Raw genomic sequence first — 20,265 nt, 5'->3', positions numbered from 1 at the left:
TAGAGAGGAGAAGGTTATCTTTGTGGAAATCTGTGACAGGAGCATTTCTGGAAGAGGACAGCTAGTACCTAATGGGTCTAGAGAGACAGAGGGAAATAGGAGGCTGGTGTGTTGGCGCGGAATGAACAAGTGGGAAAGAGCTGGGGGCCGGATGGTGTTGGGCAGTGAGGCGAGAAGCCCCCACAAAGGTTTTGAGCAGAGGACTTTCCTCATCTGAGCTAACGTTTTAGCGGTACCATGGCTTGCTGGCAGTAATTCAGGTGGCGGTAATGGTGACTTGGTTCTTGGTGATGGTAATGGAGATAATGAGAAATGGTTATATCCTGAATATATTTGGAAAGTGGACCTGTGAAGGTTTCCAAAGGCATTAGCTGTGAATTGTGAGAGAAAGAGAGGAGACACCCAATGATGTAGGAGGGAAAATTGAGAGGATAGGTCCTAGAATCAGGGGGAGAGAGAGAAAGGTCCTCTGCATTGGGTGCTGCTGATGGGTCTGGTAAGATGAAGACAGAATCAGCCATTGGTTTTAGTGAGAAGAAGTCATTAATAACCTTGATTCATGGAGACCTGGGTGAGGGAGCAGGTTCAGTGGAATGAAGAGGACCCGATTGATGTGAGATCAATTAAGAAAATGAGGAGGGGATTTGGACAGTGAAAATAAATTGTTTTTGAGGCTTTTTGCCACAAAGGGGATATGATTATGGGGAACTGAGGTCAAGGTTGGTTTTTGGTTTTAAATGGGAGAATTACAAAGTGCATTTATAAGATTCTTAAGGTACCCCATTTCGAAAGAAGAGAAGTTCAGTGGATTAGACAAAGGGGAATGAAGGGAAGGGGGGGATGGGAATAGGAAAGACAGTAGAATGAATTGGGCATCACTTTCCTATGCTCACATATGAGTAAAATGAGTCTATTGTGATAGGAATGGTCCAAAATGATACAGAAAAGAAAGGAACAAAATGTCCTTGCAGGTGCTAAGGGATAGGATCTAGCATATGAGGGAAGAGACTGGCTTTAGCCATGAGCAAGGCTAGTTCATCTGAGCTTGTGGTTTGGTGGTAGACCATTTTGGTATGTTCTTAGTTGAGGGGTGGGATGATCACTAAGTGACTTGGAAAAGCAGGGTCTTGGCTGACAGTAAGAATGGGGGCAAATACTGGATGTTTGAGGAAGAAGGAGAAGTTGTGAAATTGCCATTTGGGGATGGGAGGGGCCAGGATAAGGTGACCACTGGACAGCATCGAGGTGGTCAGCACTCTTGGGGGGCTTCCCCAGCCACATTCAGCATGCCTGTAGGATGAAGCGCCAAGCAAATACGAGATGGGTGAGGTGCCGTAAAAATTGAGCATGGAATTTAAAATGGAAAAGGATGGAAGGAAGGATCTCAAGGGGATGAAGGACAGTGAAAAGCAAGAAGAACCAGTGACTTGGAATTGCCAGAGGGCTTAAAGGATTGTTGGAATTGGGCCACTAGTAGGGGCAATCCGATAGACAGGGAGTGATGTTAAAAGCAGGTGCGCCAAATTGAGATTATGGAGGAGTTGTAGTTATTAGTAATGAAAAATATTGTGTGTGACCAGGACAGTGAAGGAGGCAGGGCAGAAGACACATTTATTGAAGAGAAATTCAAGAAATAGTGAGGCTGGGAGGTTGGAACTTCCATCACTGTTGAGTATTGAAATTGCCAACCATGAGACAGGGACTGTACTGGAGAGTGACAGTAGGGAAGAAGCTAAATTCATGCTGAAAGCCGGGCATGGTGGTGCACATCTGTAATCCCAGCGGCTCTGGAGGCTGAGGCAGAAGTTCAAAGCCAGCCTCAGCAAGAACGAGGCACTAAGCAACTCAGTGAGACCCTGTTTCTAAATAAAATACAAAATAGGGCTGGGGGTATGGCTCCGTGGTCCAGTGCCCCTGAGTTCAATCCCCAGTACCTGCCCCCGCCCAAATCATGCAGAAATAATGGGAAATGACAGGCATGGTAGATGGCTTTTAACAGGCAGATAGTCTGATGATATCAGAGAAAGCGGGAGGGCTGCTGGGGAAGTTCCTGGAGGGAGAGCTGGGTTTCAACTGCAACAGGAGGCAAAGCCTCAATGTGAGAGAGGATGTGGGTGGGACCCAAGTGTGTGTGTGTGTGTGTGTGACTGTGTTTGTGTGTGTGCGTGTGACTGTGTTTGTGTTGACTGACATAAGCAGGGATAAAGGGTGATGTGAGATGAACTCAAGGTTGATGATAGTGATGAGGCTGAGAACACTGGGTGCAGGGATGGGTGGCCATCTGGATTCCTGCTTCTGCCTGTCTGTCAGGATGGAGGACTGGGGAAAGAAGCCCATCTCTTGTGTGCACCAAGGGACAATGGTATTTAATACTTTTTACTGAGAAAAGAATCAATGAGAGAAATAGCTGGTACTTCCTTTGTTTACTGTGTGCCAGAGCCTATGGCAAGTGCTTAGGGGGATCATTCAGTTCTCGTGATGGTCTTTAGAGGTGAGGGCTCATCCCTCCCTGAAATGAGGTCTCACAGACATAGGATTCAAACCCAGGTCTCTGATGAATTACAGCTCATTTACAGTTAATTCAGCCTCAGTGTATTCTCTAGGACAGATTTTCATCACAGATGTCAAGGCTGAACTGCAATGACCCTATGAACCTTTTAAAATAACTTCAGGGTCTAGGGTGTAGCTTAGTGGTAGAGTGCTTGTGTAACATGGGCAAGGCCCTAGGTTTGAGCCCTAATACCTCAAAAAAAAAAAAAGGCATAAAAATCTTCACATGTTCCAGGGTTACATTTACTTAAAGACTTTGTTTGGGGTTGGAGACTCCTCACTTTTTCTTGTACAGTACTATCAAGCCTGTCTATGAAGTTAACTGTTTTCTCAGTAAAAAGTATTAAATACCATTGTCCCTTTGCAATTAACCAGTGTTTTTTTTTTTTTTTAAATCTCATGTCAACATGCTATTTGTAAAACACCGTTTGGATGAATGTTCAAAATTTAGTCTAAGAACTGGAGCGTTGGTAAGCTTGTGCTGTGATAGACCTTAGAAGTTTGCTATATTCCCCAGGTTCCTGAGGCTTCTCATTTTGCAACTATTGTTTTTTTTCTCCTCTGGTAGCCAAACAGGAAGACACTCAGAAGAAAACCTTCACCTGCTGGATAAATTCACAGTTGGCCAAGGTGAGGAAAAAAGAGCAAATTAAGTTATGAAGACATTTGCTACTCTTCTCATTCCCTCAGTTTTGACTCCAAGGAGGCCATTAAAAAGATGGCACCTGTGACCTGTGAAAGGTCGCAGAATGTCTTTTCATGAGAGAATGTGCTGACAGTCACCTCTGCTGTGGTGTATTTGGTATTCTTTCTCAATACACATAAGGGGTACTTTTGTTATGTGTAGGGGACACTGCAGTAAAAAGTAGCAATGTCTCTTTCATCAGATGAAATAAAAATAATGATTTGTTTATACTGAGTGTTATATGGTAGGCACTATCTGGAATCTCTACATGTAACGATTATGAGGACTTATGACATTTAAATGACTTCACAGCATTTCTGTGAGGTAGGCAGTATTATTCCCGATAAAGGTCAAGGAAACTAAAGCACAGAGAAGTTATGCGACTTGCCTATAGTGACACAGCCTGTAAGTGATAGTGCTGGGATACAAGCCCAGGCAGTCTGGACTCAGAGGCCTTGATCATAATCTGTGTGCCATCCTACCTCTCTGTGATGCTGAGCACCTCGAATAACCTAAATGCAGGATGAATGAGTCCCTTACTAACACCGTTCCCTTTCCCAATACAATGGTTGTAGTTTGAACAAAGGGTAAATACATAAGCAGGTTACTACAGAAATGTAACCTGCTTTCTAAATGGGCCACTACTGGCTGATTTTGAATGTCTTTCATGTCACTTTTACAGACAGGTTTTAAGTTCTCAGGGAAAGCTCCACACAGAAAAGTATTGTGTTACTGGAAATTTGCCATGAAATAAATTAAGCCCACTACCTTTCTTACTATGGCTTGATGTGGAACTTTGCAGGGGCTTTGTCATTTTATTAATTAAGAAGAAAATTGCTGCTGAATCTTAGCTTTTTTTTAAGATACAAAGTGCATTTATAAGATTCTTAAGGTACTCCATTTCTGAAAGAAGAGAAGTTCAGTGGATTAGACAAAGGGGAATGAAGGGAAGGGGAGGATGAGAATAGGAAAGACAGTAGAATGAATTGGACATCACTTTCCTATGCTCACATATGAGTGAAACCCCATATCGTGTGCAACCAGAAGAAAGAGAGGTGATACTCCATGTATGTATAATATGTCACAATACACTCTACTGTCATGTATCTAAAAAATAAAATAAAAATTAAATTCAAAAAAGAAGAAAATTGCTGCTGAATCTTAGCTTTTTTGAAGATACAAAGTGCATTTATGAGATTCTGAAGGTCCTGCATTTTTGATTTGATGATTTTTCAAATTATCTGAGTTTGATTATTTTTCTTGTGTCCTTTTTCAGCACACCTCTCCCTCAGTTATATCAGACTTATTCGCAGACATTAGAAAGGGGCATGTCCTCTTGGATCTGCTAGAAGTACTCTCAGGACAGCAGTTGGTAAGATTTTATGTGACACAAAGAAACTTTTTGTTGATTTAAAAAATGCATTTCATATTTCTGAGTAATATATCTGTTTGAACTTCATAGCCTCGTGATAGAGGATCTAATACACACCAGTGTAGACTCAATATAGAACATGCTCTGAAGTTCCTAGAAAACCAATCAGTGAGTATAAATTTCACCTGAAAATTTGCAGGAGTGATTATATTGCTTTGGGATATTTTTTTTTCTTTTAATCTGCACTTCTTCATTTCCAGGTCAAGCTAATAAATGTCCACGTTGCTGATATTATAGAAGGAAACCCATCCATTATTCTTGGACTAATTTGGACAATTATACTGCACTTCCATGTAAGTAGTGTGATGATAGGAAAGTTACTTCTCTAATTCCCACAGTTTGAACTGAGTGGAATGCCATAACTGTCACTCAATGCCTGATTCAATCTTAAGCTTTTCCACAAAGAGGATGCTCTGGAAATCTTAAATAGGCAGAAAATATGCAGCAAGTCTTTTGCCAGTTTTTTTTTTTTGTTGTTGTTGTTCTTGCATTTCTTTTATTTTTTTTTATTTTTTGGTACGGGGATTGAACTCAGGGGGCGCTTAACTACTGAACTACATCCCCAGCCCTATTTTGTGTTTTATTTAGAGACGGTCTCACTGAGTTTCTTAGTGCCTTGCATTTGCTGAGGCTGGCTTTGAAGTCATGATTCTCATGTCTCAGCCTCCCGAGCTGCTGGGATAATAGGCATGCGCCACTGAGACTGGCTTCCACAGAGATTTTTGAGCTCTTATGATAATCTGGCTATTGTACTAGGGCACATCAAGATATACTGACAGTTTAGTCCTGACTTTATGAAACTTATGACTGATAAATATTGTTCTTTTGGGCCTGGGATGTTGACTTAGTGTCAATTTTTCTGTACTACCTAAAAGATTGCATTTTTATGTACATTCATAATTACTTTAAAAATAATTTTAAAAAATATGTGGGGAAGCCAATGCTTATTTTAGAAAAACTAGAATATAGCATAACTAATTTATATAAAATGTAACACATACAAACCCAGACTACATACTACTTTTGGATACATGCATTTGTATTTATGATAAACTAATATGCATAAAGATGATGAAGACTAAATTTAGGATTGTGGTTTCTTTCCTCTTGGAAAAGAGGGAAATGGAATTAGAAAAAGCAACAAAACCAAATATGGTAAAATATTAAAATTTTATAATTCATGGGTATATTTATGAATTATCTTTTGAAGGCATGTAAAATATAATTCAAAATTTTAATGGATAATAAGAAAATCATTTATAATCCACCATAGATAACTATGATAAACAATTTGATGTACAATCTTCATGCTGAGCAAGAATTAATATATATATTCATACATGTACAGTCTTTCCTCTGTATCCATGTATCCCACATCAATAGATTCAACCAATTGAGGCTATAAGATATTCAGAGACAAAATTCACAGATTTTTTTTCTTTTCATTATTTTTAAAATAATATGGTAGAAAAATCATTCATATAACATTTACATTGTGTTAAGTATTATAAGTAATTGAGATGATATAAAGTATACAGAGGATGTACATAGTTATATGCATATACTTTGCCACTTTATATAAGGAATTTGAACATTTGGTACCTGGAGAGATCCTGGAGCCAATCCCCCATAGATAACTAGGGACAACTGTGTATCTTAAACAAATGGGATCCTGTTATCCATACTGTTTGAAAACCCATTCTAATCAATACCTTTCTAAATTTATATATATTTTAATGGAGATATATATAAAATATTTCATTAATGAACTATCAGAGTGTTCACAATTATTTGTGTTATAAGTCATTTAAAAAAAGAATACCCTTAAGATAAAACCTTTGTATACAACCTTAACTGTTTCTGTGAGCCAAATTCCACAAAATGGAATTGTGCCATAGGATTTACAAACTTGAACCTTTGTTTTAACATTTTACATTAACTTTTGTTGGTCACTAATACACATAGAGAAGCACAAAGAAGTCTTATGTATAGAGCTTGATGAATTTTCATAAATTATAAACACACCCATGTGGGTTGGGGGTATAGCTCAGTGGCAGAGCACTTGCTTATTATATACAAGGCTCTGGATTCAATCCCCAGCACTGCAAAAAAAAATAGAAGAGTTAAATCAATTTTTTAAAAAAGCACACCCACATAACTGTGATCAAAAATGAAATTGCAGAACTTTTCCAGCACCCCAGGTCTTCTCTCAAAGTCTCTGTCTTTCTTTCCTAAATATAGCCAACCCTTTGATCCTTATTATTGATTTGTTTAGCAAATTTTTTGGGGGATTTGAATTCAGGGGTCTTTAACCACTGAGCCATATCCCCAACCCTTTTTATGTTTTATTTTGAGACAGGGTCTCACTAAGTTGCTTAGGGTCTCACTAACTTGCTGAAGCTGACTTTGAACTTGCTATCCTAGTGCCTCCGTTTCTTGAGTCACTGGGATAACAGGCATGTGCCACTGTGTCTGGCAGTTTAGCATCTTTAATTCCACAGAAAGCGAATTCTAAGTGTGTTCTCTTAAACACACTATACATTCTGTTGTGTCTGTTATTTCACTTCACATCCTTTGCAGGGTTCATCTTGTTGTAACATGTGTCAATACATCTTTCATTTCCATTGCTGTTGTGAACATACAGTTGTATGAATGTATCACAACTTCTTTATTATTCACTGTTGATGTGCATTTTTTTTTGTTGCTAGTTTTCAGCTCTTATAACAAGTCCACTCCCACTATAATGGCATGAATCCATTCATGAGGGCAAAACCCTCAAATCTAATCCCTTCTTAAATGTCTTGCCTCCTAATTCTTCTAGGTTTCTAACACTTGAGCTTTGGGGACACTTGCAAACCATGGCAACTATTTACTGCTAAATGGTTTATTAATGGGATCATTTGATTTACATTCCCACTGGAACTGAGATTTCTAATTCAATCCTTGCTAACACTTGGCATTTAAAATTTTTTATTTTAGTTCTGATGTTTTGTGTAATGATTTGTAGAAGCTTTAAAATATATTCTAGATAAAAGTTCTGTTGGACACACATAAATTGCAAATAAGTTCTCTGACTCTGTGGCTTGCCCTTTTAATTTTTTAATGAACAGACATTTATCATTTTAACATAGTTTGAATTTATCAACTTCTTTTATGGCCATTAGTTTTCACATCTTTAAAGCAGTGTTTTTCCTGTTGCCAGTATGTTGAAGATATTCTCTTACATAATTTTCTAGAACAGTTCCATCCAGTAGGATTTTTCCTCTCTCCCTCTTTGGTTGTTGTGCTGGGGATTGAACTCAGAGCCTGCTAGGGGAGCACTGTACCAGTGAGCCACATCCTCACCCTTCAATAGAACTTTTCATAATGATGGAAATGTTCCATAGCCACACTGTAAAAAACAGTAACCATATCTCCATGGCTACTGAACTCTTGAAATGTGGCAGGTATGACTGAGGAACTGAATTTTAAATTTTAATTCATTAATTTAGATCTCACATGTGTCTAATGATGATCCTATTGGATATTATAGTTCAAAAAACTTAATTGTCTCATATTTATATATACAATCTTTCAACAATGGGGTTGATTTTTTTAGTATATATATACATATTTATATGTATATATATATTATTTTTAAGTTTTAGGTGGACACAATCTTTATTTTACATTTATATGATGCTGAGGATCAAACCCAGCGCCTTGCGCATGCTAGGCAAGCACTCCACCACTGAGCCACAACCCCAGCCCCTTTTTTAGTATATTTTATTGAAGCAATCAAAAATTATTTTTTCCCATATGGCTACCCAGTTGATTCAAAACTATTTATTGAAAGGGTCGTCATTTTCCTTCTCTACTATAGTAACACCTTCATAAATCAAGTAACCATAAATGGGTGACTCCCTTTTTAGATTACCTATTCTGTTCCATTAATTTATCTTTGTACCAGTACTATACTACATTAATTCCTATAGATATATAGTAAGTCTTGATATCTGATGGTGTATCTTGTCCATCATGTTCTTCAGAATTATCTTGGCTATTCTTTGCTCTTTGCATTTCCACCCAGAGTTTATAAATAACTTTTTCAATTTCCTCATGCACACACACAATTTGCTGTGATTTTGATTAGGATTGAATATATGGAATGTTTTTGAAGAAATTGGTGTCTTTAAAATATTGCTTCTTCTAATTAATATAATTTAATTATTGTTCTATTTAGAATATACTCTGATTTCTCTATTTGGCCCATACATTTATAAGAATTTATTGCTTAATTGCCAAGTATTTGGTGATTTTTGTTTGTTTCATCTTCATTATGAAATAAAATTTTAGTGTGGTCAGAGAATATCATCTGAATGATTTCAGTTTTACAAAATTGCCAAGACTTAGCTGGGTGTGGGGGTGCATCCTGTAATCCCTGTAACTCAGGAGGCTGAGGCAGAAGGATGGCAAGTTCAAGGCCAGCCTCAGCAATTTAGGGAGGACCTAGGGAACTTAGAAAGATTCTTTCTCAAAATAAAAAGGGCTGGAGATTTAGTTCAGGGGTAAAGTTCCCCTACCCCTCTGCCCCACCCCCCCCCCCAGCAACCCAAAAAAAAAAAAAAAAGCTGAGGCTTACTTTAATGGCTTAGCATGGTCAATTTTAGTTTATATTTTAAAAGAATAGTGGTTTTGGGGCTGGGGATGTGGCTCAAGTGGTAGCGCGCTCACCTAGCATGCATGAGGCATTGGGTTCAATTCTCAGCACCACATAAAAATAAAGATATTGTGTCCACCAAAAAAAAAAAAAAAAAGAATATTGGTTTTGCCATTTTAATTACAGTGCCTATCATCAATGCCAATCAGATGAAGTTTGTTAATTTTGTTGGTCACATCTATAATTATAATTAGTTTATTTTTATTTTTTAAAAATATTTATTTTTTAGTGTTTTAGGTGGTCACAATATCTTTATTTTATTTTTATGTGGTCCTGAGAATCGAACCCAGTGCCTCATGTATGCTAGGCGAGCGCACTACCACTTGAGCCACATCCCCAGCCTCTAATTAGTTCATTTTTGAGATGGGGTCTTGCTGTGTTGCCCAGATTGGGTTCAAACTCCTGGGATCAAGGAATCCTCCTGCCTCAGCTTTCAGAGTATAGGGACTATAGGCATATGCCATGTACCTGGCTCATGTATTACTATTGATTATATGGTTATTGTGTCGATTTTTGATAAAAATATATTAAATACTTCTATGTTTGTGGATTTATCTTTTTAAGTTTTGCATAAACATTAGCATGTTTATTTGAACCAATTGCTGTGTTTACTAATGATATGAATTTCCAGTTTCTCATAGCTGGGTGTGGTGCCACATGCCTATAATCCCAGCTACTCTGGAGGCTGAGGCAGGAGAATCACAAGTTCCAAGCTAGCCTGGTCAACTTAGAAAGACCTTGTCTCAAAATTTTAAAAAAGACTATAGATATAGCTCAGTGGTAGATAGTGGTTGCATAAAATGCTCAAAATTCTGGGTTTGATTCTAGTACTTAAAAAAAAAAAAGAAGTTTCTCTTATTTTTACCATCACTGGATATGATTTTTTTTAACCTGTGTTATAAAGAAAAAACTATCCTTTCATTGAATACATTTAGCGTTCTTAAATTACTTATTATTATATTTTTGGTACCAGGGATTGAACTCAAGGTGCTTAATGAGTAAAACATTAAGAGTAAAGCATTAAGAGTAAAACATCTCCAGCCCTTTTATGTATTTTATTTAGAGACAGGGTCTCACTGAGTTGCTTAGGCCCTCACTAACTTGCTGAAGCTGGCTTTGAACTTGCGATCCTCCTGCCTCAGCCTCTCAAGCCACTGGGATTATAGGTGTGCGCCACCATGCCAGGCTAGCTTTCTTAAATTACTACTGGAATGTACTTAATGGCAATTTTATTTTTTTTCTTGGGACTTGTTTTCCATATGGTTAATTGTTTTTCTTTCCTGCATGTACATTCTTTAAAAATATATATATATATATATTTAGTTGTCAGTGGACCTTTATTTTAATATATTTTAAATATATACATATATTTAAAATAAAATTTATAAAATATGCATTTAAAATATATTAAAATAAATGTACGTATTTATTTTAATATATTTAAAAAAACATATATATATATATTTAGTTGTCAATGGACCTTTATTTTACTTATTTATATGAATTGCTGAGAATCACATCCAGGGCTTCACACATGCTATGCCAGTCCTGTACCACTGAGCTACAACTCCACCCACTGTTTTTAAAGTATTTTTAGTGGTAGATGGACACAGTACCTTTATTTTATTTATTTATATGTGATGCTGAGGATCAAACCCAGTGCCTCACACATGCTAGGCAAGCACTCCACAACTGAGCCACAACCCTAGCCCTGTACATTTGTTCTTGATGTTTAATGATTCAGGTGCATTTTGATTGGTTCAGTCTCTAAAGATATTGCAGCCCAGGAGCTAAGTTTAGTTTAGTTTGGTTTAGTCTGGCAAATGTTGGGCTTCAGGGAAGTGCTCTGTAACCAGGTCAGGGAATGAATGGATGCTTGCCTTCTATGTGGGATGCCATACCTGGGTAAGGCCAGGAATGACCCAAGTCTAGATGAAAGTATGGAAAGCCAAAGTATGACCTAGATGATAAATGCTGTTACTGAAGGATTTGTCCAGAGCTCCTTTACCAAGAGTTAGCTGTCACTATTACAGAATACTTTTTGATCTTCTTTTGGCTGAGGATTTTTGTTCAGTCCTGGTAACGTGTTTTATACATGATGACAATCATGCTTTCCTTAGATTGAGGATCTTGCCCAGTCTGATTCTTGCAATTACAATCAAGCTTCCCCGGATGATATGAGTGTGGCTGATTCATCTCCTACCTCAAGTCCTCCAGCAAAGAGATGCCTCAAAGTCCAAGAGTGATGGCAGTTGTCTGCAAAGAAAGTTCTTCTCTTGTGGGCTCAAGACAAATGTGCCAGGTAAGTTCTTTGCTGGGATCCGGAGAGACACAGGGCAGTTGTTTCCACTAACACAGTGACTTCCAGGCCTGAAGATCAGGCCTGACTGGGTTTAACAGCTACCCCAAGGCCTCCTACACCTAAAGAGAAAATTCTATGTCCCTTCATTGTTTAGTGAGTGTTCCAAATATGGAAGTTCATGAGCTTGGCCAGTTTTGGTTTTGAAGGCCAGAAAGTGAAATATCTGGGTAAACTTACTCCCATTGCTGTGTTTAGGTGGTCTGCTGTTGTGTGGAAATTTTCTTCTTCAGGCACTATTCTTCTGTGCATCTGCAGGATGGGTTTAGATTTAAGGGATTTTACCACACTATGAGATCTTTGAAAGTTAAACCATGTCTTAAGTGACTATGTATCCCCAGGACTTAGGAAATGAGAGTTCATACTAGGTGTTCCATTAATGTGTGTTGAATGTATCAATTAACCAATAAGTGAGGAAGTAACCAATACGTAAAGTTTTCTCTTGATTCTGTCATGATTACATGAAGAAACCACAGTCTTTATTACTTAGAAGTAAAGACTTTATTAGTTATTACTCAACTCAGTTGGGAAACAAAGAAACTAGAGACAATGTGTTTTTAAAAAGTGGGGATGATAAAGGGAAGGTAGTGGTCATAATTTATTGTTAAAGAAATGTATTTCTGCTTTTGGGAAACATTTTCTTTCTGTTTTCACCAATGGTTATTCTAGCCATTGGAGTTTAGGAAGGATGAGGGATTAATATGTAGGAGATCTCCCCACTAGAAGAACAGCAGGGTGCCAGAGGCATTGCTCATCATGTGGTAGCATTGTCCAGGTAAGTAGAATCATAAATAGGCTTCAGAGACCTTTCAGATGGGGACTTCTGAGTAAGTTCTTCCTAATGAAAGGCTGGGAGATAGAGGTTCCTTTCTGCCTTCAGCCTCACCTTTATTTAGTTGTCATTCACTCACAAACATGCACAACTTACAGGTCTTAGATACGTTAAATGAACTTTCTACGGAGAAAATTTTAGTTTTTACCTAAAACTGCATGTACAAAAAGCATTATTATATCATATTTGATTTATGAATAAATAACCTTTATATCCTTTCAAAGCCTCGTATTTTTACCACAGTGTTTCTTTTCTCCGTGTCTGTCCCTCATGACTTTTCAACTCTACAGCTGATGCTAAACTTAAGGTGCAGCACCTCTTGAGTGATTTGTCTTGATTTATTCTTTTTGGCCATCATTGGTAATATTTTTTAGGTGACTTGTATTTCGATATTCTGTAGTTTTTCTGGGACTCAGATATAAGACTATATTGTAGTATGTTGTGTTTTCTTCTTAGTGAAACACATGAATCTGGCTGCCTTCTCTATTTCTAAGTGAGCTTAGATCCTGCCAATCAGTCCCCAGCCTAACCGTGCACTCTCTGAAGACCTGGCAGTGACATCTTTGTGGTACTGGCTTCAGCTCATCAATGCAGAACTAACCTCAGGGCCTGGTGCTCTGTTGATACAGTGCCTGCTGCTCAGTGATGAGCTGGTTCTGGCCCTCTCAGTCCCATGGAAAGGGTCTGGGCCTGTCCTCAGCTCTGAACTACATTCCTTTAGCCATTAGTTTAACTTACTGTCTTGGAGCACAGGCTGAAGCCAGAATTCCTGGGTTTGAAGTCCTAGCTCCCAGTACTTTCTAACTGGTAATCCGGGGTACCTAATCTCTCTCGCTCTCATTTTCTTTCTCCCTCCCTCTCTTCCTCTCCTGCCTCCCCTTCCCCGCCCCGCCTTCTCCACTCCTTTTCCAGGGCTCTGATGGAACCCAGGGCCTCATGCATGCTAGGCAAGCGCTATACCTCTGAGCTACACCCCCAGCCCTACTGAGTAGCTTTTGTCTAGTGAATATCTTTATTTTTTATTTTTTTTTTAAATGAGAGAGTAAAGGAAATTATAGTTGTTCTGGAATATTTCTCAAATTTTGTTGGCATCCGTACTTGTACAAGACTTCCTTTTGTAAAATATAGAGAAATATAATATAGAAATGTGTTGAATGAGTGATTCAAAATATATAGATACATATAGTAAGCCCCCATTATGTGCCGAGCAGAGTTTGGCAAGTGAGTCTGCCATGGTAAACAAGAACGGCAAGGCCTTGCCTCTCAGGGACCTGCATCCTGATGAGGGAAACAGATAAAGAACTGTGATAATTAGAGTTGGCAACAAGATGAGGCAGGATTTATGCTGTGGTCAGAATTGTTGATGGTTAGAGAGAGGATGGCCAGGCAGGGCCTCTCTGGGGAGGGGCCTTGGAACTGAGACCCAGAAGGGAAGGCTTTGGTGGAAGTGTGAAAGTCTGTGAGAAAGCATTCCAGTGTGAGGAGTGTGGCTTTGACATCAGGAGGGAGGCCAGGGGACATGCAGAGATGGGAGAGGTAGAGGGCCCTTGAGGGCCTGAGAGGTTATTATGCATAACATGAGATTCACCATTTTCACCATTTTTAAGCGTACAGTTCAGTGGCATTCAGTACGTTGCTGTGCAGCCTTGACCGCCAGCCACATCAGAACTTCTTTCATCTTGCACAACTGAAATTTTTTACCTGTTAAACAACAACTATTCATCCTTTCTTCCCCCTCCAGTCCCTGGCATCTACCATTCTACTTTTTTTTTCTTCTTATTTTAATTTTTGTGAGTACTGGGGATTGAACCCAGAGGCACTTAACCACTGAGCCACATCCCCAGCCCTTTTTATTTTTTATTTTGAGACAGGGTCCTGCTAAGTTGTTTAGGGCCTTGCTAAGTTGCTGAGGCTGGCATTGAACTTGTGATCCTCTGCCTCAGCCTCCTGAGCTGCTAGGATTACAGGCATGTGCTACCCTGCCCAGCCACCATCCTCCTTTCTGTCTTTATGTACTTGTCTACTGTGGCTGCCGTGTGTGAGTGGAATCATACAGTATGTGTCCTTTATAGCTGGCTTAATTCATTTGGATTCATCCATGTCACAGCTCATCTCAGCATTTCCTGCCTTCCTTAGGCCAATCTTCCACTGTATAGACCATATTTCGTTTGCCCATTTATTCACAATGACAGACTTCTAAACCAAGGAATGGCCAAGTCCATCTATCCTGTGGGCTACTAGCTATTGATGAGGCCCAATTTGTCACTTAATTGCTCCAGTGAGAAGAAAAATTGTTTTCTCAAGTGAAGGATCGTAACTGAAGGTGAAAGTCTAGAGTCAGTCTTGAGCCAACAGCTTGTGCATGAAGAGTATTGAACTTGAATGAGTATCATTATCATCTTGGGGGCTTTTAAAGATGTGGATTTCGGGCCCACTTCTAGAGTGATTCATTAGGTTGTGGAGAATGGCTTGAGAATTTGCATTTCTAGCACTACAGCAGAGGTGCAGTTTAACTTATGCTTTAATTTGACTAGAAGATAAAATTTTTCGTAGAATGGTTTATATTGGTTATTTGGTTCACTGAAACGTTTTAATTACTATTGAATATAGTGGGAGTGTTTTGATCTATTATTTTTAACTGCGTGTATCATGTCGTTCTGCGATAGATATGAGTCTGTCAGTGTGACAGATTTTAAGTCAAGCTGGAGAAATGGGATGGCTTTTCTGGCTGTCATTCATGCCTTGCGACCAGACCTAATTGACATGAAGAGTATGAAGCATCGATCCAACAAGGACAATCTGAAAGAGGCCTTTGGAATTGCAGAACGAGAATTAAAAATCCCCAAATTGCTGGATCCAGAAGGTAAAGAAGCTTCTTTCTTTTTAAAACAATTTTTGTAAAGGTTCAGCATAAAGTTGATTTGAAACTAATATCTCTATATAAGCAAATACAGCAACATTATATTTTAGTCCTAGAGGGTTTAGCTTAAACTCTTCATTGAATTTCATGAAATGAGGAATTCCTACCAATTAGTTAATAACTTCAGTAATATTAGGGGTGGAGCCACAGCTGGAAGCAGACAGTGACTTTATTGGAATAATTTGAGCCTTGGTCTTAATTTCCTTCTATTGTGTTCTTCTTGATCCTGTTATTTCTGTTGTAAATCCCTCATGAGATGTTTCTTTGAGTCTTTAATTATGGTTGTTATGTATCTCCCCTTTCCATTCCCTCCTCCTATTAAAACAGAACTTCTAGGAACAGAAACTGCTGCTCTCTCTGCTGTCCTCACTAGAAAGCCCTAAATATTGTGCCAGTTATGTTTGCAGAGATTACTATCAAATCATAATTTATTTTAACGTCATTAAATCAAGACTCTAAAAGCAAGATTAAAATGATTTCTTTCTGAAAAGCACTTTACTTTGAATTCTGTTGTTTCATAAACAAAACGACATTAAAAACAAAAGTCAGTGCTGGAGGTATATAGCTCAGTGGTAGAGCTTGTGTTTAGCATGCACAAAACCCTGGTTAAGTCCTCAGCCCCCAAAGAAAAAAGAATTAAAGTAATAAAAAGAGGTATACAGAGTTAGTGAAAGTTATAATGAACCAACAGATCAAGAGATAAAAATTCTAGTCTCAGCTTTATCACCAGGGCATATATTGTAAATGTTCAGTGGCTGGCTCTCCAGAACAATGTGAAACACACACATCTAAACATGTCATACATTTTACTGAGGTAAAAGATATGTAGGACACAGTTTGTCAATAATAATATATGATATGCATTATAAATTTCAAATAGCCCCAAAGTGCTAGTTGGTTTTTGTCAAGCTCTTACAATCCATCTGTAGGCAACGTGGGGCTGCAGTTTGCTGAGCATGTGTAGTTCTTACATGAACTACACTTTGGTTGATAATTTCCTTTATGTTAATGATTAAGTGGAATAGCAACGAGGAATGTCAAAATTTCACTTGTTCTTCAGTGTGACATGAGTTATTGCTTTGCTAAGTCAAATACTGGAAAAATATTTCTTGAATTTTTTATACTCTCACAGTGTAAGAGCTACAGATAGGACATACTTTTAGGATTTATGTATATCCTTAACAATTTCTCCATCCATTTTTTAGCATTCAACCAAAGAACAATCAAGCTCTCATTTGCTTATTTTTTTTTTTTTTTTGGTGCAAATACCACCGTGTAAGACCTATAGATAGGACATACTTTTAGGATTTATGTATATCCTTAACAATTTCTCCATCCATTTTTTTAGCATTCAACAAAAGAACAATCAAGCTCTCATTTGCTTATTTTTTTTTTTTTTTTTTGGTGCAAATATGACTGATATGGCTGATTTCAAGTTGCTGTCATGAAGTCACTGAGTATAGATTTGGGAAAAAATGTGGAGCAGCACACCATTATGTTATGTCCATCATACAAATGCAATGGACATAAATAACCCTATCCATAAATGCTAGTAAAATGCAAATATAGTAATTAGGGAATGATAAGTTTTGAGTATTTGTCACCCTTGCTTTTAATAGCATTTAATTGTATATTTACATAGTTTAATTTAAAAATTTTTTTTTTATTTGTTCTAATTAGTTATACATGATAGCAGAATGCATTTTGATTTATTGTACACATTTCTCTGGTTGTACATAATGTAGAGTTGCACCACATGTGCAGTCACACATGTACCTAGGGTAATGATGTTCATCTCATTCCACCATCTTTCCTGCCCCCCATACCCCCACCCTTTCCCTCCCTCTCTTCATAGTTTAATTTTTAATGATGACTATTTTTAAAAAACAGCTTACAAAACTACTGAACATTTAATATTAAGCTCTCTTTAATTAGTGTGAGCCAGCTGGCTCCTGTACACCAGTGGCCAGGTGACTGGGGATTTGTCACTTACATATATATATTATTAAAAGTAATTTTTTGTTTTTGGTGCTAAGGATTGAATTCACAACATCTTGCATGCTAAGCTTTCTCTCTACCATTGAGCTTTATCCTCAGCCCAATATTTTTGGTTTTAAGCAGTTTTATTGAGATATAATTCACATAGCATATAATTTATCCATTTAAGGGTACAACTTAAGGTAATATATTCACAATATTGTTCGACCATCACCACTATCAACTGTAGAGCATTTTCATCACCTTAGAAGGAAACTCTGAGACCATTAGCAGTCACTCTCCATCTTCCAACCTCCCCATGCCAATTCTGAACATTTCATATACATGAAATCATAAAATATGTGGTCTTTTGTGACTGTCTGCTTTAAATTTGCATAATGTTTCCAAGATTCCTCCATGCTATAGTAAGTATTGATACTTCATTCCTCCATTTTTTTTAGTTTTATTTATTTATTTATTTATATCTTTTATTGATTTTATTTTTTTCAAATACATGACAGCAGTGGAATGCATTACAATTCTTATTACACATATAGAACACAATTTTTCATATCTCTGTATATAAAGCCCTCCATTTATTTTTTAATTGGATATTTATTTATTTTGGTATAGGGATTTAACCCAGGGGCAATTTACCATGGAGCTTTATCCACAGCCCTTTTTAAATTTTTTATTTTGAGACAGGGTCTCACTAAGGTGTTTAGGGCCTTGATAAGTTGCTGAGGCTGGTCCTTGAACTTGAGATCCTCCTGTCTCAGCCCCACAGCTACTAGGATTATAGGTGTGTGCTACCATGCCTGGCTTCATTTATTTTTAAACAGGCTTCATTTTTTTTATAACAGTTTTAGACTTTAAAAAAGTTGAAAATATAGTACAGTAAGTTTCCACATACCCCACACCAGTTTCCTCATTCTTAAAATTTTTCATTATATGGTGCATTTGTTGTAACTAAAGAACCAATAGTGACATATCATTACAATTAAAAGCCATGCTTTCTTTGAATTTCTTTAGTTTTTACTTAATGACCTTTTTCCCTTTCAGAATGCTCCCTGGGACCATATTACATTTAGTTATCATGGCAACTCTTGACTGGACTGTTTCTTACACTTTTTTGTTTTTTATGACCTTGACAGTTTTGTAGATTGCTGGTCAGGCATTTGCAGAAGGTCCCTTTATTATAATTGATTTCTTATTTTTTCCCCTCATAATCAGTGTATTCGTGGGTTCTTGGGAAGAAGGCCTAGAGGCAAGATGCTGTTCTTTTTTTTAAAATTTATTCTAATTAATTATACAAGACAATGGATTGCAGAATATTACTGAGCCTTAAAGAAGAATGAAATTATGGCATTTGCAAGTAAATGGATGGAGCTGGAGAATATCATGTGAAGAGAAATAAGCTAAATCCCCAAACCAAGGTGCTATTCTTATCACATAGGTTCAAGGGTACGTGCTATCAGCATGGCTTGTTACTGTTGATGCTGACCTTGACCACCTGGCTGAGCTAATAATGTCCCTCAGGTTTGTCTGCTGTGAAGTTTCCCCCTCTCCTTCATATTGTACTCTTTGCAGGGAAATCACTGCGTAGCCCATACTTAGGTGAACGAGGCTGGCCCTCCTTGATGGAAGGTTATTAACAGGTCTTCTGCACAGGAGATTTGTCTGTTTTCCATTTATTATTATTTTTTTATTCAAGCATTTATTTATAAGACTATGTGCTTGTTGATATTTTATTTTATACTTGGCAGTTGTACTCCAATACTATTTTGTTTATTTTAATGCTCGATTCTTTTTTTTTTTTTTTTTTAGAAAAGTTTGTTTTAAGATAAAAGCATTGACTATTGGGAGCTCTTTCAGTTGGCTCCTGTGTTCCTTGGATGTATCCCCACCTACCTGGGGTTTGTCTGTTTGATTTTCACGAGAGTTCAATATTTATTGAGATAATATTTCATTCTTTCTTTTTTTGATCCTTGGGATTGAACCCAGAGCCTAGTGCATATTAAACATGTGCTGTACCATTGAGTTACTCCCCCAGCCAAATTAGGTGACATCTCTAAATTCACAATTAGGATAATGATTCCACATTTCTGTATATCAGTTTGGGGATTGGTCTGGTTTCATGTTGTTGTTGTTCTTTTTTTTTTTCTTTTCCCAATGTAGTTCTTGATTAATTCTTGTTGACTTTTATTCCTGTTTTTTGTTTTTTTTTGCCTTCCCTCTCTTTTTACCCTTTTAAAATTTCCTCCCCATCTTTTTCTTTTCCTTTTTGTTAGATATTTTTTCTTTATTTTTCTCATACTTTGTTCTAATTTCTTATTTCTGATTATTGTCCTTTAAAAAAGCTTACATTGTGATTCTCTAAATCTTCACTCTTGGGATGAAAATTTCTCTCTCTCTCTCTCTCTTTTTAAGTTGGGGTCTTTCTGTGTTTGTTGGGCACCTGTCCTTGAACTTCTGGGCTTGAGTGTTCCTCCTGTCGTATCCTCCTTAATGGCTGTAATTTTTTTCTATTTTAATATGTGCAAATAATTAAGCAGTTAATGGAAAAGACAATATAATAAAAATTTCCTGGGCTGGGGTTGTGGCTCAGTGGTAGAGTACTCGCCTAGCATGTGCGAGGCCCTAGGTTCGATCCTCAGTACCACATAAAAATAAATAAATAAAATAAAGGTATTGTGTCCAACTACAACTAAAAAGATAAATATTAAAAAAAGAAACAAATTTCCTCTGTAGGAATGATTGCCCACAACTTATTGTAGTTTAAATAATAGCTCAAAAATGTGAGATGCATTA

The 20,265-nt window shown here is 37.5% G+C and overlaps 1 protein-coding gene across 2 annotated transcripts in view; it reads left to right on the top strand.

The window, feature by feature from the left end:
- Window positions 1–3,108: 3,108 nt before the first annotated feature.
- Window positions 3,109–20,265, top strand: part of LOC139704705 (nesprin-2-like) — a 47,367-nt gene continuing 30,210 nt past the window's right edge. For both annotated transcript variants that reach the window (XM_071607988.1, XM_071607987.1), the window contains exons 1-6: window positions 3,109–3,180; window positions 4,512–4,607; window positions 4,698–4,775; window positions 4,868–4,960; window positions 11,487–11,668; window positions 15,224–15,420. In XM_071607988.1, the coding sequence (XP_071464089.1) occupies window positions 15,273–15,420 (148 nt within the window). In that variant the 5' untranslated portion in view covers window positions 3,109–3,180; window positions 4,512–4,607; window positions 4,698–4,775; ... (1 more) ...; window positions 11,487–11,668; window positions 15,224–15,272. The remainder of the gene's footprint in view (window positions 3,181–4,511; window positions 4,608–4,697; window positions 4,776–4,867; window positions 4,961–11,486; window positions 11,669–15,223; window positions 15,421–20,265) is intronic.

The sequence above is a fragment of the Marmota flaviventris genome, chromosome 2 (assembly GCF_047511675.1).
Source record: "Marmota flaviventris isolate mMarFla1 chromosome 2, mMarFla1.hap1, whole genome shotgun sequence".
In the NCBI taxonomy this organism is placed as follows: Eukaryota; Metazoa; Chordata; class Mammalia; order Rodentia; family Sciuridae; genus Marmota; species Marmota flaviventris.
The sequence above is the reverse complement of the archived record's forward strand: the minus strand, read 5'-3'. Positions and strand labels throughout refer to the sequence as shown.